The sequence below is a fragment of the Scyliorhinus torazame genome, chromosome 23 (genome assembly GCF_047496885.1).
Source record: "Scyliorhinus torazame isolate Kashiwa2021f chromosome 23, sScyTor2.1, whole genome shotgun sequence".
Taxonomy (NCBI): Eukaryota; Metazoa; Chordata; class Chondrichthyes; order Carcharhiniformes; family Scyliorhinidae; genus Scyliorhinus; species Scyliorhinus torazame.
In genome coordinates this window covers 69268010-69287034 of record NC_092729.1, presented here as the reverse complement: position 1 = coordinate 69287034, position 19025 = coordinate 69268010, and the positions used below count along the sequence as shown (strand labels likewise).

The 19025-nt window shown below is 47.9% G+C and overlaps 1 protein-coding gene across 2 annotated transcripts in view; it reads right to left on the bottom strand.

The window, feature by feature from the left end:
- The window catches only part of LOC140399613 (scavenger receptor cysteine-rich domain-containing protein DMBT1-like), a 161672-nt gene that overhangs the window by 43947 nt on the left and 98700 nt on the right, over positions 1 to 19025 (bottom strand). For both annotated transcript variants that reach the window (XM_072489141.1, XM_072489142.1), the window contains exons 10-12: positions 16529 to 16834; positions 14573 to 14875; positions 8706 to 9002 (exon numbers count right to left, since the gene is read on the bottom strand). In XM_072489141.1, the coding sequence (XP_072345242.1) occupies positions 8706 to 9002; positions 14573 to 14875; positions 16529 to 16834 (906 nt within the window). The remainder of the gene's footprint in view (positions 1 to 8705; positions 9003 to 14572; positions 14876 to 16528; positions 16835 to 19025) is intronic.

The following is a 19025-nucleotide window of genomic DNA, read 5'->3' as shown; positions in this document are numbered from 1 at the left end:
TTAAATTGGGGGCTGGTACAGGATTGTAGATAATTGGGGTCTCGTCCAGGATAGTAATAAAATTGGGGGCTCGACCAGGATAGTATTTAAATTGGGGGCTCGTCCAGGATAGTAATGAAATTGGGGGCTCGTCCAGGATAGTAATAAAATTGGGGTCTCGTCCAGCATAGTAATTAAATTGGGGGCTCGTCCAGGATAGTAATTAAATTGGTGGCTCGTCCAGGATAGTAATAAAATTGGGGGCCCGTCCAGGATAGTAATTAAATTGGGGGCTCGACAAGGATAGTAATTAAATTGGGGGCTCGTTCAGGATAGTAATAAAATGGGAGTCATCCGGGATAGTAATAAAATTGGGAGTCATCTGGGATAGTAATAAAATTGGAGTCTCGTCCAGGATAGTAATTAAATTGTGGGCGCGTCCAGGATAGTAATTAAATTGCGGCTCGTCCAGGATAGTAATTAAATTGGGGGTCATCCGGGATAGTAATAAAATTGGGGGTCATCCGGGATAGTAATAAAATTGGGAGACACCTGGGATAGTAATAAAATTGGAGGCTCGTCCAGGATAGCAATTAAATTGGGGGCTCGTCCAGGATAGTAATTAAATTGGGTGCTCGACCAGGATAGTAATTAAATTGGGGGCTGGTACAGGATTGTAGTAAATTGGGGTCTCGTCCAGGATAGTAATAAAATTGGGGGCTCGACCAGGATAGTATTTAAATTGGGGGCTCGTCCAGGATAGTAATGAAATTGGGGGCTCGTCCAGGATAGTAATAAAATTGGGGTCTCGTCCAGCATAGTAATTAAATTGGGGGCGTGTCCAGGATAATATTTAAATTGGGGGCTCGTCCAGGATAGTAATTAAATTGGGGGTCATCCGGAATAGTAATGAAATTGGGCACTCATCCAGGATAGCAATTAAATTGGGGGTCATCCGGAATAGTAATTAAATTGGGGGCTCGTTCAGGATAGTAATTAAATTGTGGCCGCGTCCAGGATAGTAATTAAATTGCGGCTCGTCCAGGATAGTAATTAAATTGGGGGTCATCCGGGATAGTAATAAAATTGGGGGTCATCCGGGATAGTAATAAAATTGGGAGACACCTGGGATAGTAATAAAATTGGAGGCTCGTCCAGGATAGCAATTAAATTGGGGGCTCGTCCAGGATAGTAATTAAATTGGGGGCTCGATCAGGATAGTCATTAAATTGGGGGCTGGTCCAGGATTGTAGTAAATTGGGGTCTCGTCCAGGATAGTAATAAAATTGGGGGCTCGACCAGGATACTATTTAAATTGGGGGCTCGGCCAGGATAGTAATTAAATTGGTGGCTCGTCCAGGATAGTAATAAAATTGGGGTCTCGTCCAGCATAGTAATTAAATTGGGGGCGTGTCCAGGATAATATTTAAATTGGGGGCTCGTCCAGGATAGTAATTAAATTGGGGGTCATCCGGAATAGTAATGAAATTGGGGGCTCATCCAGGATAGTAATTAAATTGGGCACTCATCCAGGATAGTAATAAAATTGGGGGTCATCTGGGATAGTAATAAAATTGGAGGCTCGTCCAGGATAGTAATGAAATTGGGGGCTCATCCAGGATAGTAATTAAATTGGGGGCGCGTCCAGGTTGGTAATTAAATTGGGGGCTCGTCCAGGATAGTAATTGAATTGGGAATCGTCCGGGATAGTAATAAAATTCGGGGCTCATCCAGGATAGTAATAAATTGGTGGCTCATCCAGGATTGTAATAAAATTGGGGGCTCGTCCAGGATAGTAATTAAATTGGGGGATCGTCCGGGATAGTAATAAAATTGGGTGCTCGTCCAGGATAGTAATGAAATTGGGGGCTCGTCCAGGACAGTAAATAAATTGGGGGTCATCCGGGTTAGTAATAAAATTGGGGGTCATCCGGGATAGTAATTAAATTGGGGGCATGTCCAGGATAGTAATTGAATTGGGGGCTCGTCCAGGATGGTAATTGAATTGGGGATCGTCCGGGATAGTAATGAAATTCGGGGCTCATCCAGGATAGTAATAAATTGGTGGCTCATCCAGGATTGTAATAAAATTGGGGGCTCGTCCAGGATAGTAATAAAATTGGAGGCTCGCCCAGGATAGTATTTAAATTGGGGGCTCGACCAGGATAGTAATTAAATTGGGCACTCGTCCAGGATAGTAATAAAATTGGGGGTCATCCGGGATAGTAATAAAATTGGGAGTCATCTGGGATAGTAATAAAATTGGTGGCTCGTCCAGGATAGTAATTAAATTCGGGGCTCGTCCAGGATAGTAATTAAATTGCGGGCGCGTCCAGGATAGTAATTAAATTGGGGGCTCGTCCAGGATAGTAATTGAATTGGGGATCGTCCGGGATAGTAATAAAATTCTGGGCTCGTCCAGGATAGTAATTAAATAAGGGGGATCGTCCGGGATAGTAATAAAATTGGGTGCTCGTCCAGGATAGTAATGAAATTGGGGGCTCGTCCAGGATAGTAAATAAATTGGGGGTCATCCGGGATAGTAATAAAATTGGGGGTCTTCCGGGATAGTAATTAAATTGGGGGCATGTCCAGGATAGTAATTAAATTGGGGGCTCGTCCAGGTTTGTAATAAAATTGGGGGCTCGCCAGGATAGAAATTAATTAGGGGGTCATCCGGGATAGTAATAAAATTGGGGGTCATCCGGGATAGTAATAAAATTGGGAGCCATCTAGGATAGTAATAAAATTGGAGGCTGGCCCAGGATAGTATTTAAATTGGGGGCTCGTCCAGGATAGTAATTAAATTGGGGGCTCGTCCAAGATATTAATAAAATTGGGGTCTCGTCCAGGATAGTAATTAAATTGGGGTCGTGTCCAGGATAATAATTAAATTGGGGGCTCGTCCAGGATAGTAATTAAATTGGGGGTCATCCGGAATAGTAATGAAATTGGGGGCTCATCCAGGATAGTAATAAAATTGGGGGCTCGTCCAGGATAGTAATTAAATTGGGGGCTCGACCAGGATAGTAATTAAATTGGGCACTCGTCCAGGATAGTAATAAAATTGGGAGTCATCTGGGATAGTAATAAAATTGGTGGCTCGTCCAGGATAGTAATAAAATTCGGGGCTCGTCCAGGATAGTAATTAAATAAGGGGGCTCGTCCAGGATAGTAAATAAATTGTGGGTCATCCGGGATAGTAATAAAATTGGGGCTCATCTGGGATAGTAATTAAATTGGGGGCATGTCCAGGATAGTAATCAAATTGGGGGCTCGTCCAGGTTTGTAATAAAATTGGGGGTTCGTCCAGGATAGTAATTAATTAGGGGGTCATCCGGGATAGTAATAAAATTGGGAGTCATCTGGGATAGTAATAAAATTGAAGGCTCGTCCAGGACAGTAATTAAATTGGGGGCTCGTCCAGGATAGTAATTAAATTGGGGGCGCGTCCAGGATCGTAATTAAATTGGGGGCTCGTCCAGGATAGTAATTGAATTGGGGGTCGTCCGGGATAGTAATCAAATTGGGGGCTCATCCAGGATAGTAACTAAATTGGGGACTCATCCAGGATTGTAATAAAATTGGGGGCTCGTCCAGGATAGTAATTAAAGTGGGGGTCATCCGGGATAGTAATTAAATTGGGGGCATGTCCAGGATAGTAATTAAATTGGGGGCTTGTCCAGGTTTGTAATAAGATTGGGGTCTCGTCCAGCATAGTAATTAAATTGGGGGCGTGTCCAGGATAATATTTAAATTGGGGGCTCGTCCAGGATAGTAATTAAATTGGGGGTCATCCGGAATAGTAATGAAATTGGTGGCTCATCCAGGATAGTAATAAAATTGGGGGCTCGTCCAGGATAGTAATAAAATTGGGGTCTCGTCCAGGATAGTAATTAAATTGGGGGCGCGTCCAGGATAATAAATAATTGGGGGCTCGTCAAGGATTGTAATTAAATTGGGGGTCATCCGGGATAGTAATGAAATTGGGGGCTCGTCCAGGATAGTAACTAAATTGGTGGCTCGTCCAGGATAGTAATAAAATTGGGGGCTCGTCCAGGATAGTAATTAAATTGGGAGCTCGTCCAGGATAGTAATAAAATTGGGGTCTCGTCCAGGATAGTAATAAAATTGGGGGCTCGTCCAGGATAGTAATTAAATTGGGGGTCATCCGGGATAGTAATAAAATTGGGTGTCATCCGGGATAGTAATAAAATTGGGAGTCATCTGGGATTGTAATAACATTTGAGGCTCGTCCAGGCTAATAATTAAATTGGGGGCTCGTTCAGGATAGTAATTAAATTGGGGGCTCGTCCAGGATAGTACTTAAATTGGGGGCTCGTCCCGGACAGTAATAAAATTGGATGCTCGTCCAGGATAGTAATTAAATTGGGGGCTCGTCCAGGATTGTAATTAAATTGGGGGCGCGTCCAGGATAGTAATTAAATTGGGGGCGTGTCCAGGATAATATTTAAATTGGGGGCTCGTCCAGGATAGTAATTAAATTGGGGGTCATCCGGAATAGTAATGAAATTGGTGGCTCATCCAGGATAGTAAGAAAATTGGGGGCTCGTCCAGGATAGTAATAAAATTGGGGTCTCGTCCAGGATAGTAATTAAATTGGGGGCGCGTCCAGGATAATAAATAATTGGGGGCTCGTCAAGGATTGTAATTAAATTGGGGGTCATCCGGCATAGTAATGAAATTGGGGGCTCGTCCAGGATAGTAACTAAATTGGTGGCTCGTCCAGGATAGTAATAAAATTGGGGGCTCGTCCAGGATAGTAATTAAATTGGGGGCTCGTCCAGGATAGTAATAAAATTGGGGTCTCGTCCAGGATAGTAATAAAATTGGGGGCTCGTCCAGGATAGTAATTAAATTGGGGGTCATCCGGGATAGTAATAAAATTGGGTGTCATCCGGGATAGTAATAAAATTGGGAGTCATCTGGGATTGTAATAACATTTGAGGCTCGTCCAGGCTAATAATTAAATTGGGGGCTCGTTCAGGATAGTAATTAAATTGGGGGCTCGTCCAGGATAGTACTTAAATTGGGGGCTCGTCCCGGACAGTAATAAAATTGGATGCTCGTCCAGGATAGTAATTAAATTGGGGGCTCGTCCAGGATTGTAATTAAATTGGGGGCGCGTCCAGGATAGTAATTAAATTGGGGGCGCGTCCAGGATAGTAATTAAATTGGGGGCTCGTCCAGGATAGTAATAAAAATGAGGGCTCATCCAGGATAGTAATTAAATTGGGGCCTCATCCAGGATAGTAATTAAATTGGGGGCTCGACCAGGATGGCAAATTAATTGGGGGCTCGTCCAGGATAGTAATAAAATTGGGAGTCATCCGGGATAGTAATAAAATTGGGAGTCATCTGGGATAGTAATAAAATTGGAGGCTCGTCCAGGATAGGAATTAATTTGGGGGCTCGACCAGAATAGTAATTAAATTGGGGGCTCGTCCAGGATAGTAATAAAATTGGGGGTCATCCGGGATAGTATTAAAACTGGGAGTCATCTGGGATAGTAATAAAATTGGAGGCTCGTCTAGGATAGTAATTAAATTGGGGGCTCGTCCAGGATAGTAATTAAATTGGGGGCTCGTCCAGGATAGTAATGAAATTGGGAGCTCGTCCAGGATAGTAATAAAATTTGGGGTCATCCGGGATAGTAATAAAACTGGGAGTCATCTGGGATAGTAATAAAATTGGAGGCTCGTCCAGGATAGTAATTAAATTGGGGGCTCGTCCTGGATAGTAATTAAATTGGGGGCGCGTCCAGGATAGTAATTAAATTGGGGGCTCGTCCAGGATAGTAATTAAATTGGGGGCTCGTCCAGGATAGTAATTTAATTGGGGGTTCGTCCAGGATAGTAATTAAATTGGGGGCTCATCCAGGATAGTAATTAAATTGGGGGCTCGTCCGAATAGTAATTAAATTGTCATCCAGGATAGTAATTAAATTGGGGGCTCGTCCAGGATAGTAATAAAATTGGGGTCTCGTCCAGGATAGTAATAAAATTGGGGGCTCGTCCAGGATACTAATTAAATTGGGGGTCATCCGGGATAGTAATAAAATTGGGTGTCATCCGGGATAGTAATAAAATTGGGAGTCATCTGGGATTGTAATAACATTTGAGGCTCGTCCAGGCTAATAGTTAAATTGGGGGCTCGTTCAGGATAGTAATTAAATTGGGAGCTCGTCCAGGATAGTACTTAAATTGGGGGCTCGTCCAGGACAGTAATAAAATTGAATGCTCGTCCAGGATAGTAATAAAATTGGGGGCTCGTCCAGGATAGTAATAAAATTGGGGTCTCGTCCAGGATAGTAATTAAATTGGGGGCGCGTCCAGGATAATAATTAAATTGGGGGCTCGTCAAGGATTGTAATTAAATTGGGGGTCATCCGGGATAGTAATGAAATTGCGGGCTCGTCCAGGATAGTAACTAAATTGGTGGCTCGTCCAGGATAGTAATAAAATTGGGGGCTCGTCCAGGATAGTAATTAAATTGGGGGCTCGTCCAGGATAGTAATAAAATTGGGGTCTCGTCCAGGATAGTAATAAAATTGGGGGCTCGTCCAGGATAGTAATTAAATTGGGGGTCATCCGGGATAGTAATAAAATTGGGTGTCATCCGGGATAGTAATAAAATTGGGAGTCATCTGGGATTGTAATAACATTTGAGTCTCGTCCAGGCTAATAATTAAATTGGGGGCTCGTTCAGGATAGTAATTAAATTGGGGGCTCGTCCAGGATAGTACTTAAATTGGGGGCTCGTCCCGGACAGTAATAAAATTGGATGCTCGTCCAGGATAGTAATTAAATTGGGGGCTCGTCCAGGATTGTAATTAAATTGGGGGCGCGTCCAGGATAGTAATTAAATTGGGGGCTCGTCCAGGATAGTAATAAAATTGAGGGCTCATCCAGGATAGTAATTAAATTGGGGGCTCGTCCAGGATAGTAATTAAATTGGGGGCTCGACCAGGATGGCAATTGAATTGGGGGCTCGTCCAGGATATTAATAAAATTGGGAGTCATCCGGGATAGTAATAAAATTGGGAGTCATCTGGGATAGTAATAAAATTGGAGGCTCGTCCAGGATAGGAATTAATTTGGGGGCTCGACCAGAATAGTAATTAAATTGGGGGCTCGTCCAGGATAGTAATAAAATTGGGGGTCATCCGGGATAGTATTAAAACTGGGAGTCATCTGGGATAGTAATAAAATTGGAGGCTCGTCTAGGATAGTAATTAAAGTGGGGGCTCGTCCAGGATAGTAATTAAATTGGGGGCTCGTCCAGGATAGTAATGAAATTGGGAGCTCGTCCAGGATAGTAATAAAATTTGGGGTCATCCGGGATAGTAATAAAACTGGGAGTCATCTGGGATAGTAATAAAATTGGAGGCTCGTCCAGGATAGTAATTAAATTGGGGGCTCGTCCTGGATAGTAATTAAATTGGGGGCGCGTCCAGGATAGTAATTAAATTGGGGGCTCGTCCAGGATAGTAATTAAATTGGGGGCTCGTCCAGGATAGTAATTTAATTGGGGGTTCGTCCAGGATAGTAATTAAATTGTGGGCTCATCCAGGATAGTAATTAAATTGGGGGCTCGTCCGAATAGTAATTAAATTGTCATCCAGGATAGTAATAAAATTGGGGGCTTGCCCAGGATAGTAATTAAATTGGGGGCTCGTCCAGGATAGTAATAAAATTGGGGTCTCGTCCAGGATAGTAATTAAATTGGGGGCTCGTCCAGGATAGTAATTTAATTGGGGGTTCGTCCAGGATAGTAATTAAATTGTGGGCTCATCCAGGATAGTAATTAAATTGGGGGCTCGTCCGAATAGTAATTAAATTGTCATCCAGGATAGTAATAAAATTGGGGACACGTCCAGAATAGTAATAAAATTGGTGGTTCGTACGGGATAGTAATAATATCGGGGTCATCCGGGATAGTAATAATATTGGTGGTCATCCGGGATAGTAATAATATTGATGGTTATCTGGGATATATTAAAATTATGGCTCTTCCAGGATAGTAACTTAATTGGGGGCTCGTCCAGGATAGTATTTAAATTGGGGGCTTGTCCAGGATACTAATAAAATTGGGGGCTCGTCCAGGATAGTAATTAAATTGGTGGCTCATCCAGGATAGTAATTAAATTGGGGACTCATACAGGATAGTAATTAAATTGGGGACTCGTCCAGGATAGTAATAAAATTGGAGGCTCGTCCAGGATAGTAATTAAATTGGCGACTCGTCCAGGATAGTAATTAAATTGGGGACTCGTCCATGATAGTAATTAAATTGGGGGCTTGTCCGGGATAGTAATTAAATTGGGGGCTCGTCCAGGATAGTAATTAAATTGGGGACTCGTCCCGGATAGTAATTAAATTGGGAGCTCGTCCAGGATAGTAATTAAATTGGGGCTCGTCCAGGATAGTAATTAAATTGGGGCTGGTCCAGGATAGTAATTAAATTGGGGTTCGTCCAGGATACTAATAAAATTGGGGGCTCCTCAGGGGTCGCAATACTCCCTGAAACCTCAGTGGTGAAAGATGGCTACTCAACATCACATTCTCAAGGGGCAATTAGGTGTGGACGTTAAATGCCACTGCCCATGCACCATTAACAAATGATTGCATCCGCTGCTAGCGGGGGGCGTTGGCGACATCTGTTCTTTGTGCCGGGGTGTCACGCCCTGGTTTTCCACCCCTTACCTGAAATTGTGATGGTGAGTGGTTCACTCGGCGTTGAGTTGTACTCCCGCCCTGCGATGGTCGTCCGGTACGCGCACGTGTACTCCCCTTGGTTGGCCATGGTCGTGTTCACGATGGTGAACTCGGCCACAGAGTCGCGCACGGTCATCCTGGTGGTCAGCTCTTGGCTGTTTTGGTACAGCTGGAAATTGCGGGTCCGGTACTCTTTCGGGGCCGCGCACAGGAGGGTGAGCAGTTGCCCCTGGGGGTACAAGTGGAATTCGGTGTTCTTGGATATCGTCGGTTGCTCGGCGCGACCTGCAAAAAGGCAAAAAAAGGAGAACCAAGTGTTACTCGACACAAGGGATTCAATCTGGCCACCGACACTCTCTCAACCACCAACACTCTCTGCCGAGACTTTCTCTACCGACACTCTCTCAATCCCCACCCTCTCTGGTTAATTCACCAGCAACCGGATTGACCAACGAGAGATGCAGCGCTCGTGATTTTCACTGTCACGTTGACGAAGACAAATACAAGAATGCCAAATTTCAAAGCCTCCCCCTGCCCGCCCAACCCATGTGTGCCACCGGAGGAATGGGTGCTCTTTGGCCATCAAGTCAATGCTGATTGGCCGAAATGTTGCCATGAGTTCTTTGAGAAGGTGACCAAACAGGTGGACGAGGGTAAAGCAGTTGATGTGGTGTATATGGATTTCAGGAAAGCATTTGATAAGGTTCCCCACGGTAGGCTATTGCAGAAAATATGGAGGCTGGGGATTGAGGGTGATTTAGAGATGTGGATCAGAAATTGGCTAGCTGAAAGACGACAGAGGGTGGTGGTTGATGGGAAATGTTCAGCCTGGAGTCCAGTTACTAGTGGTGTGCCACAAGGATCTGTTTTGGGGCCACTGCTGTTTGTCATTTTTATACATGACCTGGAGGAGGGTGTAGAAGGGTGGGTGAGTAAATTTGCCGATGACACTAAAGTCAGTAGTGCTGTGGACAGTGCGGAAGGATGTTGCAGGTTACAGAGGGACATAGATAAGCTGCAGAGCTGGGCTGAGAGGCGGCAAATGGAGTTGAATACAGAAAAGTGTGAGGTGATTCATTTTGGAAGGAATAACAGGAAGACAGAGTACTGGGCTAATGGTAAGATTCTTGGCAGTGTGGATGAGCAGAGAGATCTCAGTCTCCATGTACATAGATCCCTGAAAGTTGCCACCCAAGTTGAGAGAGTTGTTAAGAAGGCGTACGGTGGGTTAGCTTTTATTGGTAGAGGGATTGATTTTCGGAGCCATGAGATCATGTTGCAGCTGTACAAAACTCTGGAGCGGCCGCATTTGGAGGACTGCGTGCAATTCTGGGTCGCCGCATTATAGGAAGGATGCGGAAGCATTGGAAAGGGTGCAGAGATTTACCAGAATGTTGCCTGGTATGGAGGGAAGATCTTATGAGGAAAGGCTGAGGGACTTGAGGCTGTTTTCATTAGAGAGAAGAAGGTTAAGAGGTGACTTAATTGAGGCATACAAGATGATCAGAGGATTGGATAGGGTGGACAGTGAGAGCCTTTTTCCTCGGATGGTGATGTCTAGCACGAGGGGACATAGCTTTAAATTGAGGGGAGATAGATATAGGACAGATGTCAGAGGTAGGTTCTTTACTCAGAGAGTAGTAAGGGCGTGGAATGCCCTGCCTGCAACAGTAGTGGACTCGCCAACACTAAGGGCATTCAAATGGTCATTGGGTAGACATCTGGACGATAAGGGAATAGTGTAGATGGGCTTTAGAGTGGTTTCACAGGTCGGCGCAACATCGAGTGCCGAAGGGCCTGGACTGCGCTGTAATGTTCTATGTTCTAACCCTAACCCTAACCCTAACCCTAAGGGCATTCAAATGGTCATTGGGTAGACATATGGACGATAAGGGAATAGTGTAGCTGGGCTTTAGAGCGGTTTCACAGGTCGGCGCAACATCGAGGGCCGAAGGGCCTGGACTGCGCTGTAATGCTCTATGTTCTGTGGAGAAAGCAAGGAATGATCGGCGCGATTGGCAACAAAAATAAACTGAGCAACCGGTGAATGAATGTTGGAAAATCTCGGGGCTTTTCACAGTAACTTCATTTCATTTCATTCATTTCAAATGTGAAGCCGTGCACTTTGGTAGGGAGAATAAAGGAGCTGAATGTTACTTCAATGGAGAGAGGGTGCAGAAAGCAGCGGGGCAGGGGGGACATGGGGGGGGGCCTCTTGTACAAATCGCGGAAAGCTAGTTCAGCTGGTCATTGGGAACGCAAATGGAGTGCTGGCCGTCGCTCCAAATGGAATGGGGCAGCACGGTAGCACAGTGGCTAGCACCGAGGCTTCACAGCTCCAGGGTCCCAGGTTCGATTCCCCACTGGGTCAATGTCGGTGCGGAGTCTGCACGTTCTCCCCGTGTTTGCGTGGGTTTCCTCCGGGTGCTCCGGTTTCCTCCCACAGTCCAAAGATGTGCAGGTTAGGTGGATTGGCCGTGATAAATTGCCCCTTAGTGTCCAAAGATGTGCAGGGTAGGTGGATTGGCCGTGTTAAATTGTCCCTTAGTGTCCAAAGATGTACAGGTTAGGTGGATTGGCCGTGTTAAATTGTCCCTTAGTGTCCATAGATGTACAGGTTAGGTGGATTGGCCGTGTTAAATTGACCCTTTGTGTCCAAAGATGTACCGGTTAGGTGGATTGGCCGTGTTAAATTGTCCCTTAGTGTCCAAAGATGTACAGGTTAGGTGGATTGGCCGTGTTAAATTGTCCCTTAGTGTCCATAGATGTACAGGTTAGGTGGATTGGCCGTGTTAAATTGACCCTTTGTGTCCAAAGATGTACCGGTTAGGTGGATAGGCCGTGTTAAATTGTCCCTTAGTGTCCAAAGATGTACAGGTTAGGTGGATTGGCCGTGTTAAATTGTCCCTTAGTGTCCATAGATGTACAGGTTAGGTGGATTGGCCGTGTTAAATTGTCCCTTAGTGTCCAAAGATGTACAGGTTAGGTGGATTGGCCATGTTAAATTGTCCCTTAGTGTCCAAAGATGTACAGGTTAGGTGGATTGGCCGTGTTAAATTGTCCCTTAGTGTCGAAAGATGTACAGGTTAGGTGGATTGGCTGTGTTAAATTGTCCCTTAGTGTCCAAAGATGTATAGGTTAGGTGGATGGGCCGTGTTCAATTGTCCCTTAGTGTCCAAAGATGTACAGGTTAGGTGGATTGGCCGCGTTAAATTGTCCCTTAGTGTCCAAAGATGTACAGGTTAGGTGGATTGGCCGTGTCAAATTGTCCCTTAGTGTCCAAAGATGTACAGGTTAGGTGGATTGGCCGTGTTAAATTGTCCCTTAGTGTCCATAGATGTACAGGTTAGGTGGATTGGCCGTGTTAAATTGACCCTTTGTGTCCAAAGATGTACCGGTTAGGTGGATTGGCCGTGTTAAATTGTCCCTTAGTGTCCAAAGATGTACAGGTTAGGTGGATTGGCCGTGTTAAATTGTCCCTTAGTGTCCAAAGATGTACAGGTTAGGTGGATTGGCCATGTTAAATTGTCCCTTAGTGTCCAAAGATGTACAGGTTAGGTGGATTGGCCGTGTTAAATTGTCCCTTCGTGTCGAAAGATGTACAGGTTAGGTGGATTGGCCGTGTTAAATTGTCCCTTAGTGTCCAAAGATGTACAGGTTAGGTGGATTGGCTGTGTTAAATTGTCCCTTAATGTCCAAAGATGTACAGAATAGGTGGATTGGCCGTGTTACATTGTCCCTTAGTGTCTAAAGATGTACAGGTTAGGTGGATTGGCCATGTTAAATTGTCCCTTATTGTCCAAAAATGTACAGGTTACGTGGATTGGCCGTGTTAAATTGTCCCTTAGTGTCCAAAGATGTGCAGGTTAGGTGGATTGGCCGTGTTAAATGTCCCTTAGTGTCCAACGATGTACAGGTTAGGTGGATTGGCCGTGTTAAATTGTCCCTTAGTGTCCAAAGATGTACAGGTTAGGTGGATTGGCCCTGTTAAATTGTCCCTTATTGTCCAAAAATGTACAGGTTAGGTGGATTGGCCGTGTTAAATTGTCCCTTAGTGTCCAAAGATGTGCGGTTAGGTGGATTGGCCGTGTTAAATTGTCCCTTAGTGTTCAAAGATGTACAGGTTAGGTGGATTGGCCACGTTAAATTGTCCCTTAGTGTCCAAAGATGTGCAGGTTAGGTGGATTGGCCGTGCTAAATTGTCCCTTAGTGTCCAAAGATGTACAGGTTAGGTGGATTGGCCGTGTTAAATGTCCCTTAGTGTCCAAAGATGTGCAGGGTAGGTGGATTGGCCATGTTAAATTGTTCCATAGTGTCCAAAGATGTACAGGTTTGGTGGATTGGCCGTGTTAAATTACCCCTTAGTGTCCAAAGATGTGCAGGTTAGTTGGACTGGCCGTGCTAAATTGTCCCTTAGTGTCCAAAGATGTACAGGTTAGGTGGATTGGCCATGTTAAATTGTTCCATAGTGTCCAAAGATGTACAGGTTTGGTGGATTGGCCGTGTTAAATTACCCCTTAGTGTCCAAAGATGTGCAGGTTAGGTGGATTGGTCGTGTTAAATTGTCCCTTAGTGTCCAAAGATGTGCAGGTTAGGTGGATATGCCGTGATAAATTGTCCCTTCGTGTCAAAAAAGGTTAGGAGGGTTTATTGGGTTACGGGGATAGGGTGGAAGTGAGGGCTTAAGTAGATCGGTGCAGACTCGATGGGCCGAATGGCCTCCTTCTGCACTGTATGTTCTATGTTCTATGTCTATGAATGGAGCGTAAAATTAGGGAAGTGTTGCTAAATCTGTACAAGGCAGTAGTTAGAGTCACACCTGGAATAACGAGAACAGTTTTGATTCCCCCTCATCTTAGGAACGATTGAGGGCAGCACAGAGAAGGTTCACTCGGTCGATCCTGGGTAGGGAGGGATTTTCTTCTGAGGAGAGGTTGAGTAGGTCGGATCCTGAACTCATTGGAGTGAAGAATGAGTGGCGATGTGACTGAGACGGAAAGGATTCTCAGGGGGCTTTCACACAGTGGATGTTGCGAATATATTTCTTTCCCTGTGAGTGAATCGAGGAACAGAGGAGATAATCTCTGAGTGAGGGGGTGATCAATTGAAGACAGAGATGAGGAATATCATCTCTCTGAGGGGAGGGTTCTGTGGAAGTCTTCGCCGCAGAGAGTTGTGGAGACTCAGATAGATTAAGTGAGACACATTGAAGTGTGTTTAAGGCCGAGATAGATTGTTAATCAGTCAGGGAATCGAGGGAGTTGAGAGAAGGGGGGGGGAGAGTGAGTGTTTGAGGATTTGCACACCAGATCAGTCAGGATCTCATCGAATGGAATGGGGCTACTCGATGGGCCGAATGGCCTTCGTCGGCTCCCACATCTTACCGTCTGTGGCTCCCCATGATCTAGATGCTTCACCATAATCTATACGGCTTGATCCTGTCCCTTTTGTTTGCAGATAACAGGGGCGCGATTCTCCCAGCCCCGCGCCGGGCCGGATAATCGCCGCAACCGCGCCTCTCCCCCGAGAATCGGCAACATTTGCGCCGGAGCGCTTGGCGTGGCCCGGCCGGCCGTACGAGACTCGCGAGAGGAGAATCGCGCCCCGTGTCTCTCTGTACCAATGGGCGTCGCCTGAATCGAATCGCTCCTTAATCTGGTCCGGGGACAACATACACAGGTCCTCCCGTCTCTGCTCGCCCCCGAGTTCTCTCGCTCTTTCACATCTCCGCGCAACCTGCCCACGTCAATTCCCAACCATCCCCATCCAAGGTACCACGAAACCGTTGGAATATATTACCAGCGCGCTTAAATGGGCGTGGGGGGGGGGGGGGAGCGGGAGGGTCAACGACTCACTTGCGATGACTATCTGCACCCGGTCACTGTGAGTGGAGGCGTACGTCTTTCCGCTGATGAGGACTTTAAACATGCAGGTGAAGAACCCATCCTGGGAGAGGCTGATGTTCTGGATGGTCAGGATGGAGCTGGACACAGAGATGGGGCCCACCGAGGTGATGGAGCCGGACTCGCCCACCTTGTACAGGTAGAACGTGATCACGGCGAAGACGCTGGAGGACGAGCAGCGGAAATTGACCGCCTCGCCCTGGATGAAGGCGCCCGACGATCTGAGCACGGAGATCGAGGGCCGCAGCAGGTTATCTGCGGTGGAAGAAATAGACAAGGGTTAATCGAACTGCTGGTCGGAGCCATGACCCTCCTCAACACGAGGGGACCATCGCCCCTTTTGACATTCAACGGTATGATCATCTCTGGCGTTTTGTGACTCAGCTCTCAGACAGCACTATAAGATATCGGAATAAAATTAGGCCACTCGGCCCCTCGAGTCTGCTCCGCTATTCAATCCTGGCTGATATTTTCTCATCCCCATTCTCCTGCCTCATCCCCATAACCCCTGATCCCCCTTATTAATCAGGAACCTATCTATCTCTGTCTTAGAGACACTCAGTGATTTGGCCTCCACACCCTTCTGCGGCAAAGAGTTCCACCGATTCACCCCCCTCTGGCTGAAGAAATTACTCCTCATCTCTGTTTTAAAGGATCGTCCCTTTACTCTGAGGCTGTGCCCTCTGCTTCTAGTTTTTCCTACAAGTGGAAACATCCTCTCCATGTCCACTCTATCCAGGCCTCGCCGTGTCCTGTAAGTTTCAATAAGATCCCCCCTCATCCTTCTAAACTCCAACGAGTACAGACCCAGAGTCCTCGACCGTTCCTCACACGACAAGCTCTTCATTCCAGGGATCATCCGTGCGAACCTCCACTGGACCCTTTTCAAGGCCGGCACATCCTTCCATAGATACGGGGCCCAGAACAGCTCTCAATACTCCAAATGGGGTCTGACCACAGCCTTGTACAGCCTCAGAAGTACATCCCTGCTCTTGTATTCGAGCCCCCTCTACATGAATGCTGACATTGCATTTGCCTTCCTAACTGCCGACTGAAACGGCACGTTAACCTTAAGAGAATCGTGAACAAGGACTCCCGAGTCCTTTTGTGCTTCTGGTTTCCGAATCATTTCCCCATTTAGAAAATAGTCTCTGCCTAAATTCCTCCTTCCAAAGTGCCTAACCTCACACTTTTCCACATTGTATTTCATCTGCCACTTCATTGCCCGCTCTCCTAGCTTGTCCAAATCCTTCTGCAGCCCCCTTGCTTCCTCAATACTACCTGTCCCTCTACAGATCGTTGTATCATCTGCAAACTTAGCAACAGAGCCTTCAGTTCCTTCTTCCAGATCATTCATGTTCACAATGTTGACCTCTAATCTGCAATTAACTCCTATTCTGGGCCAAACCTTTAACCTTTAACGCCACCATCACCGCTCCATGTGCCTTGGCTTCTGTGACACCATTGCCATTTCGATTGCGCCACGATCCAACCTATCCCTGAGCATCTCTTCTGCTGCACCTCCCCAAACCTTTACACCTGGACAACAGCCAGATCCAAAGTGGTGCCGAACTGGATTCCAAACCTCGACGCTGTTCCTCCCGCCCCCCCCCAACCCTCCCCCCCCCACCCCCCCCCCACCCCCCCCGTAGGTGATGCCAACATTGCTCAATTTACCGTCACCGCTTCCCTCACGAACACAGCCAACGCGCGTACCAGCTCGGCCAGAGCCCTCCGCCCAGGAGCGAAACAAGCGAACGTCGGGGGGGGGGCGCACAAAACCCCGTCCCACCGCCCGCCACGCCCGCCAGGGGCCTGGCGAATCTTCCTCGTTTCAGCAAGGGTGCGGGGAAGCCCCGGCCCTGGCCCCCCCCCGGGCCCCGATTGTGCGCCGAGGAAACCCCTCACCTGTCACGGTCACCTTGACCCGCTCGCTCTCCGTCGAGTTGTACAGGTGGCCCGACCGCTTGAGCTGGTACAGGCAGAAGTAGCTCCCGCCGTCGCCGTGTGTGAGGTTGGCGATGGAGAAGGTGACGGCGAAGCCCGCCGAGGGCACGGCCTGGTAGGTGACCCCCCCCGCCCCGCCCGCCTTCAGCAGATGGAAGATGGCGCCGGTGAAGATGGCGGAGGCGCTGCAGCGGATGCTGACGTACTCGCCGATGGAGTACGTCCCCGAGTCCCGGAAGAGCTGGATGTCTGGCTTGGTGGGCTTCTCTGCGGGAGGCAAAAGAGGGCGGGGGGTGGGGGGGAGGGGGAAACAAAGAGGTAGATTGATGAAAAAAGGCGGGATGGCAACGGCAGAACATCACGCGAGAGGAGGAGGCGGTGCAAGCTAGGCCGGAGCCCTCAGCCCATGAGATAAAACGTTGCACTAAAACCCCGTCCCACCGCCCGCCACGGGCCGGCCGCAACCTCCGCTTTTGCAGGTGTGCTTTGAAGAGGGTCGACCGCGCGCGAGCCGGAGTCAGGTTTGTCCCATTCCCCGAAAGGGAAAGGGGCGAACCAGGTGGATTCCCACCCCCCTCGGCTGCGGATGCCCGGTTTCGCCTCCAAAGCCTCATTTCTTTGCGAAACCAGGTTTGAAAGATGTCCAGGCGGGGTTCGGACTCCGGTTCCCCGGACGGTTACCCGCCTCCGCCCTCCTCCCGGCCGTCTGGATTTGCTAATCCATTCGGCCCACTTTCGTTTACCCTGCTGCTCATCGACTCGTGCGCCCCCGACTTGAAGAACACTGGGGTTAGATTGTTTTTCTTCTTCTCCTGGAACTGGGTGGGGTGGGGGGGGGGGGGGGACAGTACGCCTTTTTGGGGGAGACGGGGACCACCCGCGCTCGCTAACTAAAGTTGGCTAGTGAACTAGTGAATTGGCAAGTCATGTTGCAGCTGTATAGAACCTTAGTTAGGCCACACTTGGAGTCTAGTGTTCAATTCTGGTCGCCACACTACCAGAAGGATGTGGAGGCTTTAGAGAGGGTGCAGAAGAGATTTACCAGAATGTTGCCTGGTACGGAGGGCATTAGCTATGAGGAGCGGTTGAATAAACTTGGTTTGTTCTCACTGGAACGAAGGAGGTTGAGGGACCTGATAGAGGTCTACAAAATGATGAGGGGCATAGACAGAGTGGATAGTCAGAGCCTTTTCCCCAGGGTAGAGGGGTCAATTACTAGGGGGCATAGGTTTAAGGTGAGAGGGGCAAGGTTTAGAGTAGATGTACGAGGCAAGTTTTTTACGCAGAGGGTAGTGGGTGCCTGGAACTCGCTACCGGAGGAGGTGGTGGAAGCAGGGACGATAGTGACGTTTCAGGGGCATCTTGACAAATACATGAATAGGATGGGAATAGAGGGATACGGACCCAGGAAGTGTAGAAGATTGTAGTTTAGTCGGGCAGCATGGTCGGCACGGGCTTGGAGGGCCGAAGGGCCTGTTCCTGTGCTGTACATTTCTTTGTTCTTTGTTCTTTGAACGGAGGCGAGGTGAGAGGTGGGCTGTGGAGCCTGGGGAGCAGGTTTTGATGGCCTTACGAGGTGAGCAAGTGTGGGGGGGGGGGGGATGATCGATATTGGGTGAGATTTAATCGAGGGGGGATTCTGGGAGGGAGTTTGATGTCAATAATGGAAAGGGTCCCCCCGGGAAATGCGTTTAGATATATGCAGGTGAGGGCTTTTGTGAGGCGACAGGTGAGGGAATTCCCGTTGCTCCTGGCACAAGAAGTTCAAGACAGGGTGATCTCGGGTGTATGGGTCGGGGAGGGCAAGGTGTCGGAAATACACCAAGAGTTGAAAGAAGAGGGGGAAGCGCTGGTAGAAGAGTTGAAGGGTAAATGGGAGGAGGAGCTGGGGGAGGAGATCGAGGAAGGTTTGTGGGCTGATGCCCTAGGTAGGGTTAATTCCTCCTCCTCGTGTGCCAGGCTCAGCCTGATACAATTTAAGGTGGTCCACAGAGCGCACTTGACGGGGGCGAGGTTGAGTAGGTTCTTTGGGGTAGAGGACAGATGTGGAAGGTGCTCAGGGAGCCCGGCGAACCATGTCCATATGTTTTGGTCATGCCCGGCACTGGAGGGGTTCTGGAGAGGAGTGGCGGGAGCAATATCTCAGGTGGTGAAAGTCCGGGTCAAACCAAGCTGGGGGCTAGCAATATTTGGAGTAGTGGACGAACCGGGAGTGCAGGAGACGAAAGAGGCCGGCATTCTGGCCTTTGCGTCCCTAGTAGCCCGGCGAAGGATCTTGCTAATGTGGAAGGGGGCGTAGCCCCCCAGCCTGGAGGCCTGGATAAACGACATGGCTGGGTTCATAAAGCTGGAGAGGATTAAGTTCGCCTTGAGAGGGTCGGTGCAGGGGTTCTACAGGCGGTGGCAACCGTTCCTAGACTATCTCGCGGAGCGTTCGAGGAAGGTCGGTCAGTAGCAG